The sequence below is a fragment of the Hemiscyllium ocellatum genome, chromosome 37 (genome assembly GCF_020745735.1).
Source record: "Hemiscyllium ocellatum isolate sHemOce1 chromosome 37, sHemOce1.pat.X.cur, whole genome shotgun sequence".
In the NCBI taxonomy this organism is placed as follows: domain Eukaryota; kingdom Metazoa; phylum Chordata; class Chondrichthyes; order Orectolobiformes; family Hemiscylliidae; genus Hemiscyllium; species Hemiscyllium ocellatum.
The window spans coordinates 9,756,271-9,779,328 of NC_083437.1; the positions used below are offsets into that span (position 1 = coordinate 9,756,271).

Genomic DNA, 23,058 nt, shown 5'->3' on the forward strand with positions numbered 1-23,058 from the left:
AGTAAGACTAACTGGCCTGTAATTCCCGGGGTTATCCCTATTCCCTTTTTTGAACAGGGGCACAACATTCTCTACTCTCCAGTCCCCTGGTACCACCCCCGTTGACAGTGAAGACGAAAAGATCATTGCCAACGGTACTGCAATTTCCTCTCTTGCTTCCCACATAATCCTAGGATATATCCCGTCAGGCCCGGGGGACTTGTCTATCTTCAAGTTGTTCAAAATGTCCAACACATCTTCCTTCCTAACAAGTATCTCTTCTAGCTTACCAGTCCGTTTCATACTCTCCTCTTCAACAATACGGTCCCTCTCGTTTGTAAATCCTGAAGAAAAGTACTCATTCAAGATCTCTCCTATCTCTTCCGACTCAATACACAATCTCCCACTACTGTCCTTGATCGGACCTACCCTCGTTCTCGTCATTCTCATGTTTCTCACATACGCATAAAATGCCTTGGGGTTATCCTTGATCCTATCCGCCAAGGATTTTTCATGCCCTCTCTTAGCTCTCCTAATCCCTTTCTTCAGTTCCCTTCTGGCTATCCTGTATCCCTCCACTGCTCTGTCTGAACCCTGTTTCCTCAACCTTATGTAAGCCTCCTTCTTCCTCTTTACTAGACATTCAACCTCCCTCACACGACCATTTCTTTCCTGCCTGATAGGTACATACATATCAAGGACACGTCGTATCTGCTCCTTGAAAAAGTTCCACATTTCCACCACATCCTTCCCTGACAGCTTATGCTCCTCAAATCCTGTCTTACAGCATCGTAATTTCCCTTCCCCCAATTGTAAAATCTACCCTGTTGTGCGCACCTATCTCTCTCCATAACCAAGGTGAAAGTCACAGAATTGTGGTCACCATCACCAAAATGTTCACCCACTAACAAGCCCATCACTTGTCCCGGTTCATTACCGAGTACCAAATCCAATATGGCCTCCCCTCTGGTTGGACAATCTACATACTGAGTTAGAAAAGCTTCCTGGACACACTGCACAAACACCACCCCATCCAATCTACTTGATCTAAAGAGTTGAAAAGCAGTACCACACCTTTCAAGAGAATCTCCTGTTAGCTGTGTAGAAGTGAGAGGAAGTTCATTTCTCTATGGATGGCTCAAGAGAAACTGGCAACAGTGTTGCAAGATGATGAATGATTGGCTATGCTCTGCTGAGGTATGGACCACAGTTTACTCAATGTTTCACGCTGCAGTAAGTGAGAGTTAGCAGTGTGGGATTGTCACAGTAGAGGATTATCAACAAGAATTGGTTGTCAGGCATCTCCATTAGATGCCCCATTTTCAATCAATATCTGTCATTTCATTGCAGCTACCAATGTGGCACTACTGCCTTCTCGGTGGCACTGTCTCTTTCACAACTGCCAAGGTTCACACTTAAAAGAAGCCAGAATACTTGGGAGCTCATATACCATCAGCTCACTGACAGGCCTGAGTGGTGCTTAACTGGACAGTGACAGGCCATCCCCGTGATCAAGGGCTGGGGTGGAGGAGTAGTTCTGTTGGATGGAGCTGTCACTTGGGAGGCTGTGGCAGCTGCTGGTACGATACCCACCCAGGGTCTATTACCACTAGATCCAGGCCACAAGTAAGTGACGGCTGGAGCAGGGTCAATGGGTACCTCTATTGGGCAATATGTGCTGTTAGACTGTGATAAAGTGATAGGCTTTGCTTATTATATTTCCAACATTATGTGCCCACGTAAGGTCCTCATCTGACGGTGGGGCAGGAAGGAGCTACACGGGCTTCCCAACTCTGACTGAATCAGGGTGAGGGTACACCAGCCTCCTGCCTGATTAAATGCCTCCTGCACTGCTAAATTTATCACAAGAAGAATATCTCAAGTTCCACTCCATATGACAATGTCAAGGTTGCAAGCGTTTTCCATTGTGCTCCTGTTGGGTGAGACGCTAGAACGATGAGACTACTGGTCAGATAGAAATAAACATGTGGGCTTCATCTTTATGGCTTTGATTTAGCAGGGAAACGTTGCGATATTTTAGAAATGCTGTTTTGTGAATGGAATAAATTATTAGCCTGCTTATCTCAACAATTGTGGTTGACTTTTAAACAGATTAATGAATAAGTGAAATGACAGCCAGTCTTTTTTGTCTATATTTCTGCATTGGATACGGGCACCACTGATCAAGCCATCACTTCTTGCCCATCCCTAATTGCCCTGGAGAAAGTGGTGTTGAGCTGCTGCCTTGAACTGATGTGTCAATAGGGTGTGGGTACACCCATAGTGCGTAGGGAGTTCCAAGATTTTGACCAAGTGACAGTAAAAGAACCTTGTGTACCTTGTGTGAGTGGGCGCTGCGATGAACAGAACAAATCTATTTGAGATAACAAGTAGAGATTAATTGGCTGCAAAATTTGCAGGAACAGTAAGATGTCATACCAAATACGGTGGAAATGTAACCCCACCCAGCCCCCCACCCCACCCATGGATAAGTTAGCGAAAGCAGGATGTAACTGAGTTATATAAGATCCCAGGGTTGATTAATACCTTGCACTGGCTGGTTTCAACCACAGTGGCAGAGGATATGCAGAAGCTGACTTCAGTACCTTGACTCAGCAGGGGGAAGCTCCAATCTAAACTTCAATGCTAATCGCTGCTTATTGACTCAGGCAAGCAAGAGCTTAGTTGGGACAGGATCTGCCTTGGCTGTGGTGCCTCTGTAGTTAAATAGTCTAGATTCGCCTGAATGAGGTCCTGGCAAACAACTGGCCAGCATGGAAAGATATTCGGACATACATCAATGCCTTTAGAGGTTTGGATGTAAAATGTCAAAATCCCATACTTCAAAAATATTTCATTGTCGAGCATTCTGACACATTCAGTGGTTGTGAAAGGTGCTATACAAATGCAAATATATTTTTACACGTTAACTTGATACAGTTACGTATATTCAGAGCTACCACAAAGCTATATCTGCTATAGTTGCAGAGGAGTCCCAGGACTGGACGTCATGTGACTATTTGGCATCAGTAATGAAGTCAAATGCTGAACTTGCACATTCCTTGAATTTCACTGTGCATTAGGTTTAACTGCAGTCATATCTAGTTAAAAATGTACTCGATAAATCTCTTGAACCCCTTGGCACTTTTCAGACTTATCCCAGGGTTGACATCAAAGTTCAAAAAGTGCTGATGCTCCCAATCTCCAAACACGTATTTTTAAACAGCCGGGAAGAGAGCTTTGTGCAAAGCTGCAGTCATGTATGTATGTACACGTGCTACTGACAGAAACAAGGTACTAACCTGATGGACCGAGAATGCAGCTGTGAGTATCAGGTTGGTAGTTAGGAGGTATATTCAACCACTGGAAAAGCCCAGCCTTTTTGAAAGTTGGCAATCAGCTACGTCCAATTGAATGGTCATTGATCATTCAATATGACCATAGTGAGTGAGATACAGCAATTCTCTACCAAACCAATAACTTTTTGTTTTAAGATAATTATCGAATTTCTTATTGAAAAAAATTGCTCAATTGTATTTCTGATAATTCAAATTAATGCAAATTCTGTTATGCTCCTTCAGATCCCATGAGCTTGTGTGAATATCACTGTGGAGATATAGAGCATCGATGATAAATGAGCTGGACATTGGATGTAGTTTGCACCATTAATTACCATCATGCAACAGGACTGTCTAGCTGGAAAACTTTATAAACAGGGAATTATTAATAGCTTGTTGTTCCCTTCTTACAATGTTACCTTTTCCTGAACAGGAATCGAAAGAATGCAAAATTAGGTTGTGTGAAGGAATCCTGAATCCTTTTCTGATGGCTGGTTAGTTGTGCAGTTTCATGTACATCAGCATGACATTGTCATTAAAATTATCTGCAGTCGATTTAAAGGGGCACCACCATGTAGAAATGCAGTGCAGGGAAAACCGTCAGAACTTGTAGATACAAAGAAATTGCAGAATCAACGATGACCAACAAGATTATCCGCTGTTGGTGTTGTGACGGACCAGGCCAGACCCCTCAAAACATTTCAAGAGAGTAGCCCAGACCCTAACTTTGCTAGTTGTTTTAAGCAGGTATGAAGTGGATATTCCAGGAGCTGGTCAAACCACTTAGTTTCAAACAAAACAGAATTTATTTAGAAGATTACCAAATGAAACACAAACAGAAGAGAACGGAATACTGAATAACTTTACAGAGCTGAAAACCCAACAGATTATCCCAACTTAATGATGCTTTTCCCAATACTTGCAACAATCCCCAAAAATACCCTTTAGCACAAAAGAAAAAATCAAGCACAGGGACTTACAGAAGAGATGTCAGGGAAAGAATTGGCAACACCCTTTTCCACATAGCTGTTTCTTGGACCAGCAGCCTCAACCTTGCCTGACTGCCAAAACCAAATCAAACTAGGGAAAAGCTGAGCTGGGAGAACTGGCCACTCCCCTTCTGTTGTACAAGTTTTTTTTTAACAACTTGAAAGCCATTTACCTAAGGCAGTATCTGTTAGCTATAATCAAATTGACCCTAAAATCCTTCAAACCCAGTCTGTGTCTTTATAATTTCCTGGAAAAAAACCCCCAAAGGACAACATAACTTTGTTGAAGGAGAGCATCATCACAGTGTGGCAAGATAGCATTGCCTTAATTCTAAAAGTCGCATTGCTTTAAAGGTCACAGTGAGTCCGCAATCTCCTCCTGTTCTCAGTACTCCTGAATAAGTCAAGTATTGACAGTTCACATGCGTTTGATACCTGAACATCTTCAACCATGAAATATATACCAGTTTCCCATCACTCACCCATCTGCAGTTATTGACACTGAGAACGTATGTTGACATCCAAATGCTGCACCTTACCCTCACTAACCTATCAACGTTACCAGCTTCAAACCCATCTCCCGCTTCCCTCCTATCTCCAGCCACTTCAGTTACATCACACAAAAATAAAACAAAAAACTGCAGATACCGAATATCTGAAACAAAAACAGAAATTGCTAGAGAAAGTCAGCAGATCTGGCAGGTCTTTGAAGAAGGGTCACTGGACTTGAAATGCTAACTCTATGTTCTCAACATCGCACAGAAAACATTACACACTCATTGACATTCTGCTGTCCCTCTCTCTCTTTCTCTCTTGCATGACAGGTTGGCATACAATAGAAGAGCTGAAAATGTATTGCTGGAAAGGCGCAGCAGGTCAGGCAGCATCTAAGGACCAGGAGAATCGACGTTTCGGGCATGAGCCCTTCTTCAGGAATAAGGAGAGTGTGCCAAGCAGGCTAAGATAAAAGGTAGGGAGGAGGGACTTGGGGGAGGGGCATTGGGAATACGATAGGTGGAAGGAGGTATTCACCTATCCCATTTCTAACGCCCCTCTCCCAAGTCCCTCCTCCCTACCTTTTATCTTAGCCTGCTTGGCACACACTCCTTATTCCTGAAGAAGGGCTCATGCCCGAAACGTTGACTCTCCTGCTTCTTGGATGCTGCCTGACCTCCTGCGCCTTTCCAGTAACACATTTTCAGCTCTGATCTCCAGCATCTGCAGTCCTCACTTTCTCATACAATAGAAGAGAACAGGGTACAACTGGTGGAAGACAACAACATCAGCATAAGACTAAAATACTTAGGAGAAGAAATAGGCCATTCAGCCCATTATGTCTTCCATTCAATGAGATAATGGCTGATTTGATAATCCCCAACCAATTTCCTTCCTGATTAAAAATGCCTACCTCAACCTTAAATATACTTATTGACCCAGCATCAACCCATCTTTGGAATAGAGAACTCTACAGATTCACAGCCCTCTGAAAGAAGAAATTCCTCTTCATCTCTGTCTTAAATATGTGACTCCTTATTCTGATATTATGCCCCCTGGTTTGAGCATCCCAAGAACCTAACAGAGGAGAGAGCTGTCTGCAATATGGAGCTAGCTGAATAAAGATTTTAGCATCCAACATTGCTGAGAGCATTGGGAAGTGATGGTATGTTCCAGTCTTGTGCCCTTTATAGCTATAGGCTCACCGTAATCCTACTAACTGATGCCTTGAGAAAGCTGCTGCTGATGTAATCATGAACCTTGTACTTCTCACCTCACTCTTTTTTTTACCCTCACAATAACCTTCCCCATCTTAGCTTGTGCTTTCAGATGTCCAAGAATAGCTGTCTGTCCAGACCCAGTAGTGCCAGGAGGAATAAAGAAAGCAGCAGAACAGTGCTGATGAAATGGCCCCATGGTTTGATCTGACATTACTTCAGTTCTAGGCATGTGTGTTCTTTGGCAGTTTGATTAGAGATCAGGTCAGTATGTGGTGAGGGTGCAGCCAGGCTAGAGGTAAAGTCTAACTACAAATTGGCAAACAAATGGTACTAATGTCTTTTAGGGAAGGAAACTGTTGCCCATAATGGGTCTGGCCTATATATGGTTGCAGACCCACATCAATGTGGTAGACCTGTAACTACCCTGTGGCAATTAGGGATGGGCAATAAATGCTGCTTGGCCAGCGATGCCCACAACCCATAAACAAATAAATTTTTTAAAAATGTGGCATAGAGCTTGCCCTCCCTACAGCCTGGGCTCCATATCCCTATCATCTTGCAAACCCAGTGGACTGCCTGTTGTAGCCTATGTTTGGACACTTTATCCAAAATTGAACCCATCCATGTGAGAATGTGACAACTGACAATTCTGGAGTTCAACTCTTCCAAAATAGCTCTGCTTAATATTTTGTTGAAGGAAAAAAAAGCTCTACATCCAATTAGAACACTGGTTTTGAAATAATACAAGTGAGAGAAAAAATGTGCAGCCTCAGGTTTTTCTTTTCTTGAATGCATAACTAATATAACATCCTGCAAAGTCATTGTGAAAATTGCAAAACCCTCATTGGTGAACCACATTTTCACCCTTCAAATCTAGTAGCAGCAGTCAGTTAAATGGTGACAATCTTGTCAAATAATAATCACATTGCTTTCACTGAAGATTGAACGATCAAAATTAGCTTCTAAATTATATCGATGCCAGATCATGGCAAAGAAGCAAAGGAAAGTATGGATCACAAGCCAAGGTAATGATGTCAGTCATTAGGAAAATCCATACATCCTATATTCTTTGAATGGTAAAAATTTTTCAGATAGACCTATTTCTTGTGTATTTCTAGGAACCTAGAGGCAGCACTGATCATATACCCTTTGATGCTGTAGAGTCCCAGGCCACTGAACAGCTGCAAGAATTGCCTTTCACACCAATGCAGGCACCGATCCTCACCTTGATGACTGAGTCTGAACGGTAAGAATCCAATTCATATTGGAGTCAGTCTGAATCTTTACAGTATTAAACTCTAGAGGAAGCTGTGTAACTTGAGAACTATTTCACTATGTTGTGGCTGGTATAGAGTCGTAGAATGTGGTGCTGGAAAAGCACAGCAAGTCAGGCAGTATCCAAGGAGCAGGAGAATCAAAGTTTCGGGAATCCCTGATGAAGGGCTTAAACTTGAAACGTTGATTCTCCTACTCTTTGGATGCTGCCTGACAGGTTGTGGTTTTCCAGCACCACCCACTTGACTCCAGCATCTGCAGTCCTCACTTTCTCCTGGCTGGTATAGAGTTTTTTTCAGCCACGAGGGTCTAATAGGTCTTCTGAAATGGACTCCTAGTCAGTGTTAGAGTTTATCCACCGTCAGCTAACGCTTGTAAATAAGAGCTGTGCTGATATTCATCGAGAAAATGAATGTTTTGAGATGTTAACAAGCAACACTTGGTTTCTTTCATGAGGGATGAGGAATAAACAAGAAGTGCTTGAGAAATATCCCTAATGGAAGTATTGATGGAGTGAGCTTTCTTGTATTCTTACATTTGAGCAGTCTTTAAAGCCTTTTAGATTAAGGGTGGACATTTGGAAAAATGATGGTTAAGCCAGCTCCATCACTCTATTTATTTAGTAATTCTTGATTCAAACGAAAACTGGCTCTCAGTTACTAAAGTCAGTCAAACAAATGTCTGAAAAATAGATTTTGGTTTCATGTTAATGACTGCAGAAGATGTGCAGTACCTTGTTCAGCTGTACAGATATTGGATGGATATTGTTTGCTAAAATGATGAGTTACCTAAGACCATTTTTAAGTCAGACTTAATGCGGAGATAGGTATATTGTTGTAATAGTTCACTTTGTTTGGAAGATGAAATAAAATAAGCCAAGTGCTTTAAATCATTTTCTGTCCAGCTCTCTTGAGGAAGGGGAGAGAAGATTCATAAAACATTAACAATAGTTTTCCAGAAACCCACAAATCTTCAGTTGCTTTTAAAAATGTTATATCTTCATTGATACTTCCTTAATTGACACAATGGTGTCACAAACCAAAACCAATCAATATCTTTAAATGTTTTGCTGTATACTTCCTGGCTTTGCAGTTTGGTAAAATTAATTCAAATCAATCTCATCTGACCCAAAAGTTGTAGTTCATTGTAAACAACTCACAGGGGAAATAATCAGTTCCTGCACTTAAATGTTTTGTTCAAATTTCGTAGATTTTCATTCTTTCTGAGATCCATTATGTAAAAACAATGTACTGTCAGTGTCTCTTAGCAAGCTCCTTGCAACCGAATTATTGTGTAATGCAAGTGAGTACTGTACTCGCCTCTGCATTCATTGCAAAGATGGAATTAAGATTACCAAAGTATTAGGTGCACCTACAATGCTGAAACTTGTCAGTTGGAAATAGCTGGAGGTAAAGCTGCAAAAGTTTGTGTCACTTTTTTAATGGAATATTTTTGAGGATGTTAATTTTAACAAATCACTTCTTCTAAAATGGTGAAGCTAAGAATTTTGAGGTCATCTTTTCAGATACTATTAACAGGCATATAAAATGAGCGATCTTAAAGTTTCTCTTGAATGTGAAAGTGAATGACCTAGCAGCAGTGTACTTGCATTAGAGAATCTCAGCTAATTAGGATGCTGAAATGTCAGTTCATGCTTTAATTAGCCTGGGATTTAACACTGAATCTGATGGATGCTCCGTGATAGCTAAATACAGCATTCATTCTTCATGAAGAGACAGCAATAGATTTTTTTTCTATTCATTCTGCATAAGAGAGGAGTAGGATACTTTCTTGTTCAGTGCAGAAGTCAGACTGATTGGTTACTCATTGAAATTTTAGACAGATTATGTGATCTCACTCATTACTGTAAAATCTTATTATTCCATTGTTCAATCTCACATGGCCATATATGAAAAGCAAAGCCTAAAATATCTATTTCCCACTTAATTGCCTTTGCCATTTGCTCGGAAATATGTTGTCTTGTGCCTTTGGGTTGGGTGTGCACAGTGCACTGTACCATCTACCTGTCATATCCTGGAAGTGAGTGGGCTACGTGCTGTGACTAGGCTTGTCCCTGGGGTTGCCTCCGGGCATCAACAGTGTTGATGAGATTGTGCTGTGGCATTTTCATCCTCCTATCTGTCAGAATGATTCCATTTGAGGTAGTTAGCGAGTTTGGAAAAGATTTGTAGCTCAGGTTGAAGTTCTGGATTTAAGTTTGCTCGCTGAGCTAGAAGGTTTATTTTCAGATGTTTTGTCATCATACAAGGTAACATCACCAGTGAACCTGTGGTGGAGCACTGGTGTTGTGACCCGCTTTCTATTTATGTTTTTAGGTTTCCTTGGGTTGGTGGTGCCATTTCCTGTTCTCTTTCTCAGAGGGTGGTAAATGGGGTCCAAGTCGATCTATCAACAAACACATCGACTTGGACCCCATTTACTATCCTCTGAGAAAAATAGCAGGCAATGGTATCACCACAGGAAATGACATCATCAACTCAAGGAAACTTGAACACACAAATAGTGGGCGGCACAGTGGCACAGTGATTAGCACTGCTGCCTCACAGCGCCTGAGACCCGGGTTCAATTCCCGACTCAGGCGACTGTCTGTGTGGAGTTTGCACGTTCTCCCCATGTCTGCGTGGGTTTCCTCTGGGTGCTCCGGTTTTCTCCCACAGTCACAAAGATGTGCGGGTCAGGTGAATTGGCCATGCTAAATTGCCTCTAGTGTTAGGTAAAGGGGTAAATGTAGGGGTATGGGTGGGTTGCGCTTCGGCGGGTCGGTGTGGACTTGTTGGGCCGAAGGGCCTGTTTCCACACTGTAAGTAATCTAATCTAATCTAATCTAAAAATAGAAAGCAGGTCATAGCACCAGTGTTTCACTGGAGGTTCACTGATGGTGATGTAGTATGGTGACAAAACGTCTGAAAATGAACCTTCCAGCTCAACAAACAAACCTACATCCAATTTGAGGTAGTTTCTGTGTTAAGGCTCTCCACATTATGTCCATCTAGCCTAACTGGGGCATTGATCTGAAAATCAATGAACCATATTTGAGAAGGAAGATTGTCTGCTATGGTACTGGCCAGTTGAAAAAGGCCAATTGTTGGTTGAGTAATTGTTATTTGATTGAAGTAAGACACAACATGAATAGTAATGCCTATGTTTATTCTTTTAATAGAATTTTGCAGGATTATGAACCAAACACAATTTTTGGGATTTGCTTCTTAAAAATAACCGCAATTTAAACCTTTGGGGTGCTGTGGGAACAAAAGCATTGCTGACTTTGGAAGAAAGAAAGTGGTGATTTCATCAAGGAGAGAAGTGTATTATGTTCAGTAGAATGAATTCTGAAGGTATTAAGAGGAAATGTGTATTTGCTTTTTCTAGATACCATGTCAGGAGTGACTAAACCCATCATTAGGCAGGCTCCTATCTACAAAATACATGGAACAAATGAATAAAAAAGCATTTTGTGGCCATCAATGCCTTCATCTGCTGAATGAATGCCAGAGAAATAGCTTTCCAATCTGGGACATCAGGGGATAATTTTAGTTTGTATGTTCTTGGTAATGTAATTGGCAGGTTTTGGGTCCAAGCTCCATTTCATAACTTGACCACATAAACACAGACTGACAATTTGCCGCAGTGCTGAGGAAGTGCTGACACACAGGTGAAATATGAAGCCAAGGGTTCACCTTCCTGTCCCAGTGCATGTTAAAAAAAAAATCAGATTGCCAAAGCTCTGTTGATAGGTAACAATTATCCCTCAACTTAACTCATCAAATAGAAGCAGCTTACATGTCTAATTGCCAAATATCAGCAATCAAGCAACCAGCGTATAAAAATGCTAAACACATTCTAGCATGCTTTTAGAAAAAATGCAGCAAGTAGGCTGCGGAACTGCTACATTGAGCTGAGAGTTCTGATCTGTGTTTTTACAATGTGCTGAATATTGTGTACAGCCCACCACCACAACCTTACCTGCTGTCCTCACAACTGATGGAAATGATCAACATCTGTTATTGAAGGGCATCTTGTCATGCATTTCAACAGAGACTCCCACACTTGAGAAGACTCTCGATTTCCAATTGAGCAATTGCTTCAGAGAGAGAGAGAGAGAGAGAGAGAAAACCTATCTCTCCCCTCGTTACGTAGATGCATAAGAAATAGAACAGGAGGCAGTCATTCAGCCCATCAAGTTGCTCCCCCATTCAACACGACCAGGATTAATCTCGACTTCAGTGCTATTTTCCCACAATATCCTTGCAGCCCTTGATGTCTGAAGTATCTAAAAATCCATCAAACTCCGTGTTGAACATATTCTTTGATAGAGGTGCTACTGTACTCTGGGGTAAGGAATTCTAAAGATTCAGCAGCCTCTGAGTGAAGAAATTTCTCCTCATCTCATCCACCTCTTATTATAATTCTGCATTCCCTTAGTCTAAATTCCACAGCCAAGGAAATGTCCTTCTTGCATCTACCCTATTGAGGCATAAGAACATAAGAAATAGGATTAGGAATAGGCCTTTCAGCCCCTCAGGTCTGCCCCACCATTCTGTAATGTAATACCAATCTGCCCAGGCCTCAATTAATCTTTCATGCCAGATTCTTATACTGTGCAATTCCTCGATATTTCAAAGATCTATCTATCTCCTCCTTAAATACTTAAGTGATCTACTCTCCAAGGTTCTCTGGGTGGAGAATTCCAGACATTCAATACACATTGAGAAGAAACTCCTTCACAGCTCAGTTTTAAATGAACCTCCCCTTATTATGTAACTATATTCCCTAGTTCGGATGCCCGCAGTAGTGGCAACATTTTCCCAACATCTACCCCATTAGAATCTTGTGCCTCAGTACAATAACCTCTTTTTCTTCTGATATCTAATGAATAAAGGGCCAACCTGTTTAGCAATAAGTCATCCCCATCATCCCAAGAATCAACCTTGTGGTTTTTTTTTGAGCTGTGTCTTATGCTAAAGATATTCTTTCTTAAATATAGGAACCAAAACTGTATGCAGTATTCCAACCATGGCCTCACCAATACCTTGTGCAGCTGTAACAAGACTTCCCAATTTTAAACTCTAACCTCCAAAAATCTATTTGCCTTCCTGATTAATGCTGCATCTGTGTGCTAACCTTTTGTGTTTCATGCACAAGAATACCCAGATCCCCCTGTGTTGTGCTTTTTTGGAGTCTCTTTCCATTTCAATAATAGATTGCCTTTTGCTTCTTTCTACCAAAGTGCATGACATCTCATCGAACTTTCCTCCATTAAATACCATCTGTCAAGTTTTCACTCACTCATTCACCCTATCTGTATCCCCCTGAAGATTCCTGATGTCCTCATCACAATGTGCCTTGCCACCTATTTGTGTATCATCAGCAAATGTGGAGATGTCTCATACTCTTTCCCTCCTCCAGATCACTTATATAAGTAGTAAATAATTGAGGGTACAGGACTGATCCTGAAAGCACTCCATAATTATGTCTTTCTAACCTGACGAAGACCATCTGTTGCTTGTGTGTTAACCAATCCTTTATCCACACTAATACATAGCCACTACTACTGTGAGCTCCTATCTTGTGCAATAACTTTTTTTATGTGGCATCTCATTAAATATCATCTGGAAATCAAAATATACCCCATGTTCCACTTTATCAATTCTGCTTATTATATTCTCAAAGAACTCTAACAGATTTTCAAACATGATTTCCCTCTTACAAAGCCATGGTGACTCTCCATGATTGCATTAAGCTTTTCTACACTTCCTGCTACTTTTTTCTTACCAATGAACTCTAGCATTTTCCCAACACAGGATTTTAGGCTAACTGGCCTGTAGTTTTCCTGCTTTCTGACTCCCTTTCTTTTTGAACAGGGAATCAGGTTGCACGTTTTCCAGTCTGTTAGAACCCTCCCAGGATCCACTGTGTTCTGCAAAAATACTTCCACTGTCTCTGCTGCCACTTCCCTTAAAACCTTTGAATGCAGACCATCAGGACCTGGTGTGAGTCAAAAAGTGTGGTGCTGGAAAAGCACAGCCGGCCAAGCAGCATCCAAGGAGCTGGAGAGTTTCGGGCTTAAGCTTTTCACCAGGTCCTGATGACATGTCTACCTTCAGTCTGGTTAGTTTGTCAAATATTTTGTCCACTGCTTGTAAAAATAAGTTGATTTATTTTACTTTAAATCTAGGTGATGGAATAAAGACTTTTTCACGCAATGAATAGTTCGGCGATGTAATGCATCAGCTGGAAATGTGGTGGATGCGAGTTCAATTGGGGTGTTCAAGAGGGCATTGGTTGATTATTCAGATAAAAATGCTATGTATGGATATGGCCAAAGGCAGGAGATTGACACTAGGGAATAGAACTGGTGCATGATGGAAGGAAAGACCGCCTTCTGTTCTGCAGCAAGTCTGTGACAGAAATTGATAGCTACTTTTATAAGACCTTTTGTCCCTTTAGTACCTTACTTATCTGATATCTTTGGAATGTTTGCAGTGTTCTTCACTGTGAAGATTGAAGCAAAATATTGGTTTGAATTTTCTGCAATTTCCCCATTATTAGTTCCCTATTTGCATCCTCCAAGGATTCAATTCTCACACTCATGAGCTCCTTGTTTTTATGTTTCTTGCAAATTTACTTCCACAATGAATTTTCCTCCTTTTTATTGCTTTTTAGTAATTTGATGCTGATTCCTAACAATGTTTCTAATCCTATTAGTTCTCTCTGACTTGTATTCTTAGTTTTGATTGAATATTCACCTTTGTTAACCACAGGTCGTTCATCCTTTTCATTGAGTTATTTTTTCAACCGAATAAATGTTTGGTAAGTGAGATGGAATGTTTGTTTAAATGTCTGCCAGTGCTCATCTACTGACACTTCCCGCAGTCTGTTTTCCCAACCCACTTTAGTCAATTTGTTCTTGTAACTACCCTGGTTTGAGCTCCAAATTGCTCTCCTTTGAACAAAATTTGAAATTCTGCTGCTCACCGGAGGTTGCTAAATTACGAGATCTCTTATTAATCCTACCTCAGTACAATGAGTCAATTTTAAAAAAGCCTGGTCCTGTGTTGCTGCAATAAGTAATCCCTGATGTTTAAGGGAGGGATGGTTCATTTCCTGTTTATAAAGCATCAGATCACTTTGTGAAAGCAAGCAAACAAGACGTTCAAGACAGATAAGAGACTCTCCATGACTTTAATTGCTTTACAAACATGGTTTAGAAGAGATGGGGGCATATGTGCTGAAAGTTCTCCAGCAACAGCCTCAAGACTGTATTTTCTGGTCCACACATTGTTGTGTCAGTTGAAGGGACAATTTTCCTCTCCTGAGGAAGAAGAAACCTTATAGCAGGACAGGTTGCACCAGTTTTTTCTCAGTAAAGTATCTTCTGTGAACCAGAACATTCCAGAAATCAGTACCTTGAACTTTGTCACAAACTCTGAAAGCTGAACTGGTTATTCCGTTAGACCAAGTCTAACTGACTCTCATCTAAATTGAAGCCTCATTTGAAGATCTGATCAATTCAACAACAATTAGCATTGTGATCTCTACAATGGGAAATTGACTAGCCTGTGCAAAGTCTTCCCATTTTTTACTCTGATTTCAGGCCCCTGAGCCATCAAAGCCTTTCTGCCATTTGCCTCTTTTGAAAACCTGTGTCATCCTTGCAGTATGTATTGTCTTGTCTGTTGTATGAATGTGTGTTTGGGATTAAAGTGATATAGTTTAATTCTGAATAGTATCTTAATTGTGAAATAGTAAGAACAAATTACTCAACCATTAGAATTACAACACCAGATTTACAATACATTTTGGAATGTTCTGAAAGACAAGTAACCTTTGATATAAATGTCTTTCTGATTGCTGTATTGCTGCCATTTGTACTGCCTCTGTGAGCATTTGTCCAAAATTATGCACATTGTAAAAATTCATATGATATTTTGTGGGATTCTTGACAGTGACTGTCTCCAAATAAGGAGTGGTGGTTCTCAGTACATAGCTTAGCAAGAATCTTCCATTGCAGAGCCGGACTAACTTATTGATCAATTTAGGATAGCTGACAGTCTTATCGAAAAATCCCCCATTCATCTCAAAGTGCTGACAAATTGTCAGCAATGCCTTTGAGATAATCAATCACAGCTCAACCAAGTGAGCTAGTATCCTTGAATCACCAATATTGCCAGCATAATTATTTGATGTTGTAATCTTTTAATAGACTTTTCTATTGCCTGCTATCTGTACACTGGGAGAGTGAAGGCTGTGAGATGCAGATACTCTCGACCAGCTAGTCACTTCTCCTTTAGCTGGCAGATTGTAATCTATTAAATGTATGGTCTAGGTACTTGCTGTTGCCTTGAACAGATGTATGCACTGTTAAAGCTATGCATTTTATGAACTTGCAGGTAACTATTAGTTTCAGCTTATGTTTGCTGTCATGTTGTTCGGGTTTTGCTTTCACATGCAGACGGAATGGAAGTGCACTAGTGAAGCATAGACTTAATTAAAAGGTTCAGTAATTTTAAATATTTTCCCTCAGTTGCATCTTAAACCACTGTTGCAGAAGATGCTAAAATCATCCAAGTTGACCATGTGGAATATTTAAACCCTGGAAAACCTATTGGACGAATTTGAAAACCAAAACCTCTATCACTGCTTGTTTCTTGCAGAGTCAGTGCATTTACAGTTTAGGATGTGCACTGCATGGTTATATTATGCAACTTGATTACAGTCAAATCACCAGTGAAGATGTACATGATTTGGTTTCAGTATGTTACATCTTCTCTTTCTATTTTACACCTTGTGTATTCTACAGCTTATAAGCATCTAAAACTTGAGTCAAAACTTGACTTAATTGCTAAATGAAGCCGACTGAATGTAAAAAGTATTGTTTAAAGGACTGTAGATTTGACACTTGAGTGTTTCGACAGTTCTTTAACCCTTCAGAAAGCTTTGACAATGCTTGGACTCCAGCCAAAGTATTTGCTGTCAATCAAATGAACATGTACATTTAAATATCCAAAATAAGAAAGAAGAAAATAAGAATTCACTTCCCACCCATCTGCTATTTGTCCTGATTCTTTTCAACTTCTCTATTTTGGTCCCTTCACGAAAATGAGCAAAAAGTGATTAAAATATTGTCATTTTGAGCATCAATGTGCGGTGTTGGAACTGGTCCTCCTGGGAGCAGATGCGGCGGAGACGAAGGAATTGGGAATATGGGATGGAGTTTTTACAGGGGGCAGGGTGGGAGGAGGTGTAGTCCAGGTAGCTGTGGGAGTCAGTCAGTTTATAGTAGATGTCTGTGTTGAGTCGGTCACCTGAGATAGAAATGGAAAGGTCTAGGAAGGGGAGGGAGGAGTCTGAGACAGTCCAGGTGAATTTGAGGTCGGGATGGAAGGTGTTAGTAAAGTTGATGAACTGTTCAACCTCCTCGTGGGAGCACGAGGCAGCGCCGATACAGTCATCGATGTAGCGGAGGAAAAGGTGGGGGGTGGTGCCAATGTAGTTGCGGAAGATGGACTGTTCCACATATCCTACGAAGAGACAGGCATAGCTGGGGCCCATGCGGGTGCCAACACTGCACAGCCCAGATGGCCTCCTTCTTCAAGGACCGCAGATTCCCCCCAAACGTGGTCGACGATGCCCTCCACAGCATCTCCTCCACTTCCCGCTCCTCCGCCCTTGAGCCCCGCCCCTCCAACCGCCACCAAGACAGAACCCCACTGGTTCTCACCTACCACCCCACCAACCTCCGTATACAGCGTATCATCCGCCGTCATTTCCGCCACCTCCAAACAGACCCCACCACCAGGGATATATTTCCCTCCCCTCCCCTATCAGCGTTCGCAAAGACCACTCCCTTCGTGACTCCCTCGTCAGGTCCACACCCCCCACCAACCCAACCTCCACTCCCGGCACCTTCCCCTGCAACCGCAGGAAATGTAAAACTTGCGCCCACACCTCCTCCCTCACATCCCTCCAAGGCCCCAAGGGATCCTTCCATATCCGCCACAAGTTCACCTGTACCTCCACACACATCATCTATTGCATCCGCTGCACCCGATGTGGCCTCCTCTACATTGGGGAGACGGGCCGCTTACTTGCGGAACCCTTCAGAAAACACCTCAGGGACGCCCGGACCAACCAACCCAACCACCCCGTGGCTCAACACTTTAACTCTCCCTCCCACTCCACCGAGGACATGCAGGTCCTTGGACTCCTCCACCGGCAAAACATAACAACACGACGGTTGGAGGAAGAACGCCTCATCTTCCGCCTGGGAACCCTCCAACCAAAAGGGATGAACTCGGATTTCTCCAGTTTCCTCATTTCCCCTCCCCCCACCTTGTCTCAGTCGGTTCCCTCAACTCAGCACTGCCCTCCTAACCTGCAATCTTCTTCCTAACCTCTCCGGCCCCACCCCACTCCGGCCTATCACCCTCACCTTGACCTCCTTCCACCTATCACATCTCCATCGCCCCTCCCCCAAGTCCCTCCTCCCTACCTTTTATCTTAACCTGCCTGCCACCCTCTCCTCATTCCTGATGAAGGGTTTATGCCCGAAACGTCGAATTTCCTGTTCCTTGGATGCTGCCTGACCTGCTGTGCTTTAACCAGCAACGCATTTTCAACTGTGATCTCCAGCATCTGCAGACCTCATTTTTTACCCGAACATTTTGAGCATCAAGCCTGTCCACAATAATTCAATGTATGTGACACACTTTGGGATGTTCTGAAGGTGAAGCAGTATTTAACATTAAAACAATTGTTTCTTTCTGGTTCTTGAGAAACTGGCATATTTTAAGTCCCTGAGAGATTTTGCACAATATTATACATACTGGAAAAAATAATGTGCCATTTTGTGGGATTCTGCCAAGCCACCTGACCAAGCAAAAAGGACTGGCGCTTCTCAATACATGGATTAGCAAGAACCCTCTGCTACAGAGCAGCAATAACTTATTGATTGTGCTGTTGACCTTTATCTGAGTTTTGGATTACAAATCATCTTAAATGCTCAGACTTTTACTGAAACGATATGACATAGTCATTGACAACCTGTGAACTGGAATGTGGCATAAGTTCCTCAAGTGTTTCATTTATCAGTGGCAGGAAAATAATTCATAGAATCATAGAATCTCTCCACTGTGGGAGCAGGCCTTTGGGCCTATCAAGTCCACACTGACCTTCAGAAGAACATCCCAAACAGACCCACCCCGCTACCCTATCCCTGTTACACTGCATTTCCCATGGCTAACTCACCCAGCCTGCACGTCCCTGGACACTAGCACAATTTAGCATAACCAATCTGCCTAACCTGCATGTCTTTGGACTGTGGGAGGGAACTGGAGCATCTAGAGGAAACGCACACATACACACAGGGGAATGTGCAAACTCCACATAGACAATCACCTGAGGTGGAATTGAACCCAGGACTCTTGCACTGTGAGGCAGTAGTGCTAACCACTGAGCCACTGTGCTGTCCAAGGGGGCGTGGGGGATGATCACAGGCATTGTCAATGACACAGATTTTAAGGAAGCTTTTGGAAGCAGGAAAGAGACATGATGGACTATCCATTCCCACGCCTTGTACAATGTGAGTTTGAGGGCCTTTTGTACCTTGTGGATAGAGACCCAATTTCTTCCCGTTCCTTTGGAGAACCTTGGAAATCTCTGTAATATTGAACCATTGTTTTGAGTTCATATTCAAACAGTATTCCCCAGTGCATTCCAGTCCTTGCTGCGGCAAGAATGCATCTAAACTTTAATAGGTTTAGGCTAGCTTCAGGTTATGCAGGCTCCCTTTGAGCGCTGCATGCCTTGAGTATACTTTCTTTCACTCACCTCCCCATCCCAACCATTTAACTGTCCCCTTTGAGCTGGCCTGCATCGTGCTATCACTCCATTTAGCAGCCGGCATGAGATTTGTGGGCTGCCTTTGTCAAAAGAAGATGGTACAACTTGATTGCTACTTGTGTTCCCTGCTTCTTATCCAACTGTTTTCCCCTAAGTCTATGATACAGAGCCCAAAATGCTTTGATATGGGAGTGTGGAATGCACCATCCGAGTTTGTGATTGAAGCAAAGCATTTTGTTTTATTATCACCATTTAAGAATCCATTGTATAATGTGATTTGAACAAATGGAAGACCCACTGGCATCAAGTCATTGCAAAGAGGGAGAGACATAAGGATGAAGAGGAGTTATTGGCAGTATGTATGTGGAACGAGGCCTGCAGGTGACATTGCATTGAGGAATTCTTCTGTCTATCTGCTTTTCCTTCCCATCATTGCACCTTCTAGCAAGAGAATGTTCAATTACTGGTAGAGGTCCCAGTGAACTGCTTAGCTCCCTTACTTAGGGCCTTCCATCAAGGTCTCTATTGTTGCTGGAGGTCCCAGCAGCAGGATGGAAGGAACAGCTGATAAATGGGTATGGGGACAACTGAGTTACTGCTCCTCTCCTTGGGGAGAATAAGCACCATTTCAGACTGGTTGAGTCAAGGGGGCGTGTTTATGCATTGTCATTTCTGTGTAATTCTATATAATTCCAAGAAAATTGGATAAAGTAGGAAAGTAGCAATTTAATTTTTCTTATACAGTCAACAGCTGAAAATTAGGGTACATTTTGAGCTGATGCTTTGGTCATCTGTCCATAAGATCAAAAAATGATGTACTTTGAGGAATTTGAATTGTTGACTATCTTGAGAGATCATCTTCAAATATGATCCTTCCTGGAATCCTCATGAATCCTCACCCAATGAAACAAATGGGTATGGTGCTGGTTAATATCTTTTAAGAGTTCCCTATAAACAAGCGTGAATGTTAATCAGACATTCTAAAAAGGAATTGTAAATGAACTGCAGAGATTAGTTAGCCACGCACTGACAGTGATTAAAGGTCATTTCACTTGGTTATTGCAACCTTTATTTCGAGAGTGATGAGATCACGAAGAAGAAGAAGCTCTGATTTAAATGTAATGGATCACTTCTCTTGACAATTTTATGGGAACAGCAACTGAACTTGTGTGAATGGATTAGCTGGTGCATTAAATTTGTTTTGGGAAAGTATTTAATGAAAGCATTTTCAAAAATATTAAGGCTCAGGAAGTGCATGGTGAATTAGTTTATTGGATTGAGAAGTATCTGGAGAAGGCAGAAAATGATAAATGGAAGAAATTTTGTTGTGGCTTGACATGAATTAGTGGAGTACCCTCGAGGTCTTTTCTGAATCCCCTGCTGTTTGTGATATTTACGAATTTTCGGTAGTATTGACTGCTGGGCTAAGTTTATGAATGATTACCAAAGTGTTCTCAATTAATCACGTGGCTGGGTTAATTAATGGCAGATCAATTTTAATGTGAATAATTGAAATTGGACTAGAACAAGAAGCGTGAAATGTATGCATTAAGTGTCCTGTACAAAATGGTTTGATTGTGAGAATGTGAAGTCAAGGAAATTCCAGTGATTCATACATGGAATGCTGAGGATAGTTTCTGAGAATAATTTCTGGGATGGATTGCTACCTAAATACAGGTCTTTATAATGCATTTGCTCCAAATATCTAACCAGAAAGAAAGTACTTGCAAGACTAATCAATGTACCTACATATATTTCAAAGGTATTTAATGAATTAAATGGACCTTGTCACCTTGTATCAAGCATTTGTGAGGCAAGACCACATTAGCTATTTCTATCGGTTGTCTGTCAGCTCGCTATTCAGGGAAGAGATCCTTGGATGAAAAATAGACAGTAACTCTGTTGACCACAGATACACCACTGACCATTGAATCTTGACGCCATGGTCAATTACATATTGGTATTCATGTCCATGGTACTTCAGGTGGGCAAGAGACGTTGTCTGGCTGTACTGTTAGTGTTGGAGAACTAGATGGAGATTCTTTTAAAAAACCTATAATACACACATTCATTTCTAATTAGCCTCCTGTTGTCAAAATGTGGAGTTGGAAAACGCACAGCAGGTCGAGCAGCATCGCAGGAGCAGGAGAATCAACGTTTCACCAGTCCTGATGTAGGGTCCTGCCTGTAATGTCAGCCCTCCTGCTCCTCTGATGCTGCTTGATCTGCTGTGCTTTTTCCAGCTCCACATTTTACTGACACTGACTTTCCAGCATCTGCAGTCCTCTCCACCTCCAGCCTCCTGTTGTCAACCACTCTGGGAATAATTCCAACAGAGAAGACCCAGCTGTATAAATTTTCAATCCTCTGTTTCCTTAACAGTATACAGATATCCTTAAATGATACACAGATATCCCTTGTGTCCAAGCACACTTCAGGACAGATATTGGCAATTTTCTTTAATTACCCCATACATGCATCTATACAGCAGTATAACATTCTCTGCATATTAGGGACTCCCCGTATCACTGAAACATTTTGGCATGCAGAAAAGTGGACTGGGGAACAATTCTATCTTGATTTCTGATGTCCCCCCACAAGTTCTAATTCTTGTGTTCATGAGAAATCCCTTTCTCAAAAGGGACTGTAATGGTTTTCTACAGAATTAGAGAAGAATGGTAAACTACTGGCAGTATTTTAATTTCAACTTCATGAGGCTACAGCTCAAGCTCCTGTCTATTGGCTGCAACCCCCCTGACAGAGGAAGGAGGAAGAAGGCTTGGAAAGTGAGGTGCGTTGTCACTGCCATCGATATCCAATGCAATTCTGCTGTCACTTAAGACCCTTGAGAGGGTGATTAACAACAGCTTCAGGATCTATTTCCTCCTGCAGACACCAGGTTGTCTATCCATCAGGTAAGTATGTGCAAGCTGCATGTCAATTGGAGACTGGGAGTTGCCTCAGTCTGCAATCATGTTTGCACGATTAATTGATTGGACATGGGTTGGGGAGTGTCTGCTGACACCCAACACACTGCTCTTGCTCCTGATCCCATCGTCCTCCTCTCCCCAAAACCCTTACCTTGCAAGAAATCCATCCTTCTCCAACATCACCTACATTTGTTGCTGTGTTGCTTCCATACTCTGGGAGTCAAGGTAGTGTTGTTCCGACAGGAGACATAGCCACCTCCATACACTGCAGCTATTGACTGGCAGAGCATCAAATTCTGGATTCCTCCTTTAGGAGGAGCGCCCAATGGTGTCTATCTCAATGGGCTGAGGATCTGGCTGGTTTCCCTTCTGAGAGTGAGTATGATAGCTCAGTGCTTTTGCCAGCTTCACCTCAGACACTAAGCTCAAGGAATCTACTTATAGGTTCTGGTAAACGTAGGAACAAGAATAGTCCTGTTCAAACCTGTTCCATCATTCAATTAGATCATTAATGATCTCTATCTTAATTTAATCTATTCTCTTCTGTTTTACAACTCTTAATAACCCTGCCCAACAAAAATCTACCAATTTTGACATTTTCAAATGAATCCCAGCCTTAAAAGCTTCTTGGAGGAGAATGTTCTGAGTTTCCACTCTCCCTTACAAGGAGAAGTGATTCCTGACATCAGCCTTCAAATAGTCTATCTCTACTTGAAAGTTTATTGCTCCATATTCTGGACATCCTCACCAAAAGGTAACAGCTTCTGCCTATCTACCCAATGAACCCTTTTAATCACCTTAAGTATGCAAGGAAATGATTCTTCCCTAATCTTCCCATGTTAAGGATTTAGCAACATTAGTGGGAGCAATCAACTCTCCCTCAATACAATCATAGAAAGTAGCTAAAGGAAGAGTGCACCAACTTGAAAGATTGATCAGGGTCATGACTCAAGTTGTTTTAAGGCCCCTG

General features: G+C 41.9%; 1 protein-coding gene across 1 annotated transcript in view; it reads left to right on the plus strand.

The window, feature by feature from the left end:
• nphp4 (nephronophthisis 4) overlaps positions 1-23,058 on the plus strand; it is a 402,509-nt gene that overhangs the window by 267,571 nt on the left and 111,880 nt on the right. The window contains exon 12 of the mRNA XM_060851914.1: positions 7,140-7,267. Within this exon, the coding sequence (XP_060707897.1) occupies positions 7,140-7,267 (128 nt within the window). The remainder of the gene's footprint in view (positions 1-7,139; positions 7,268-23,058) is intronic.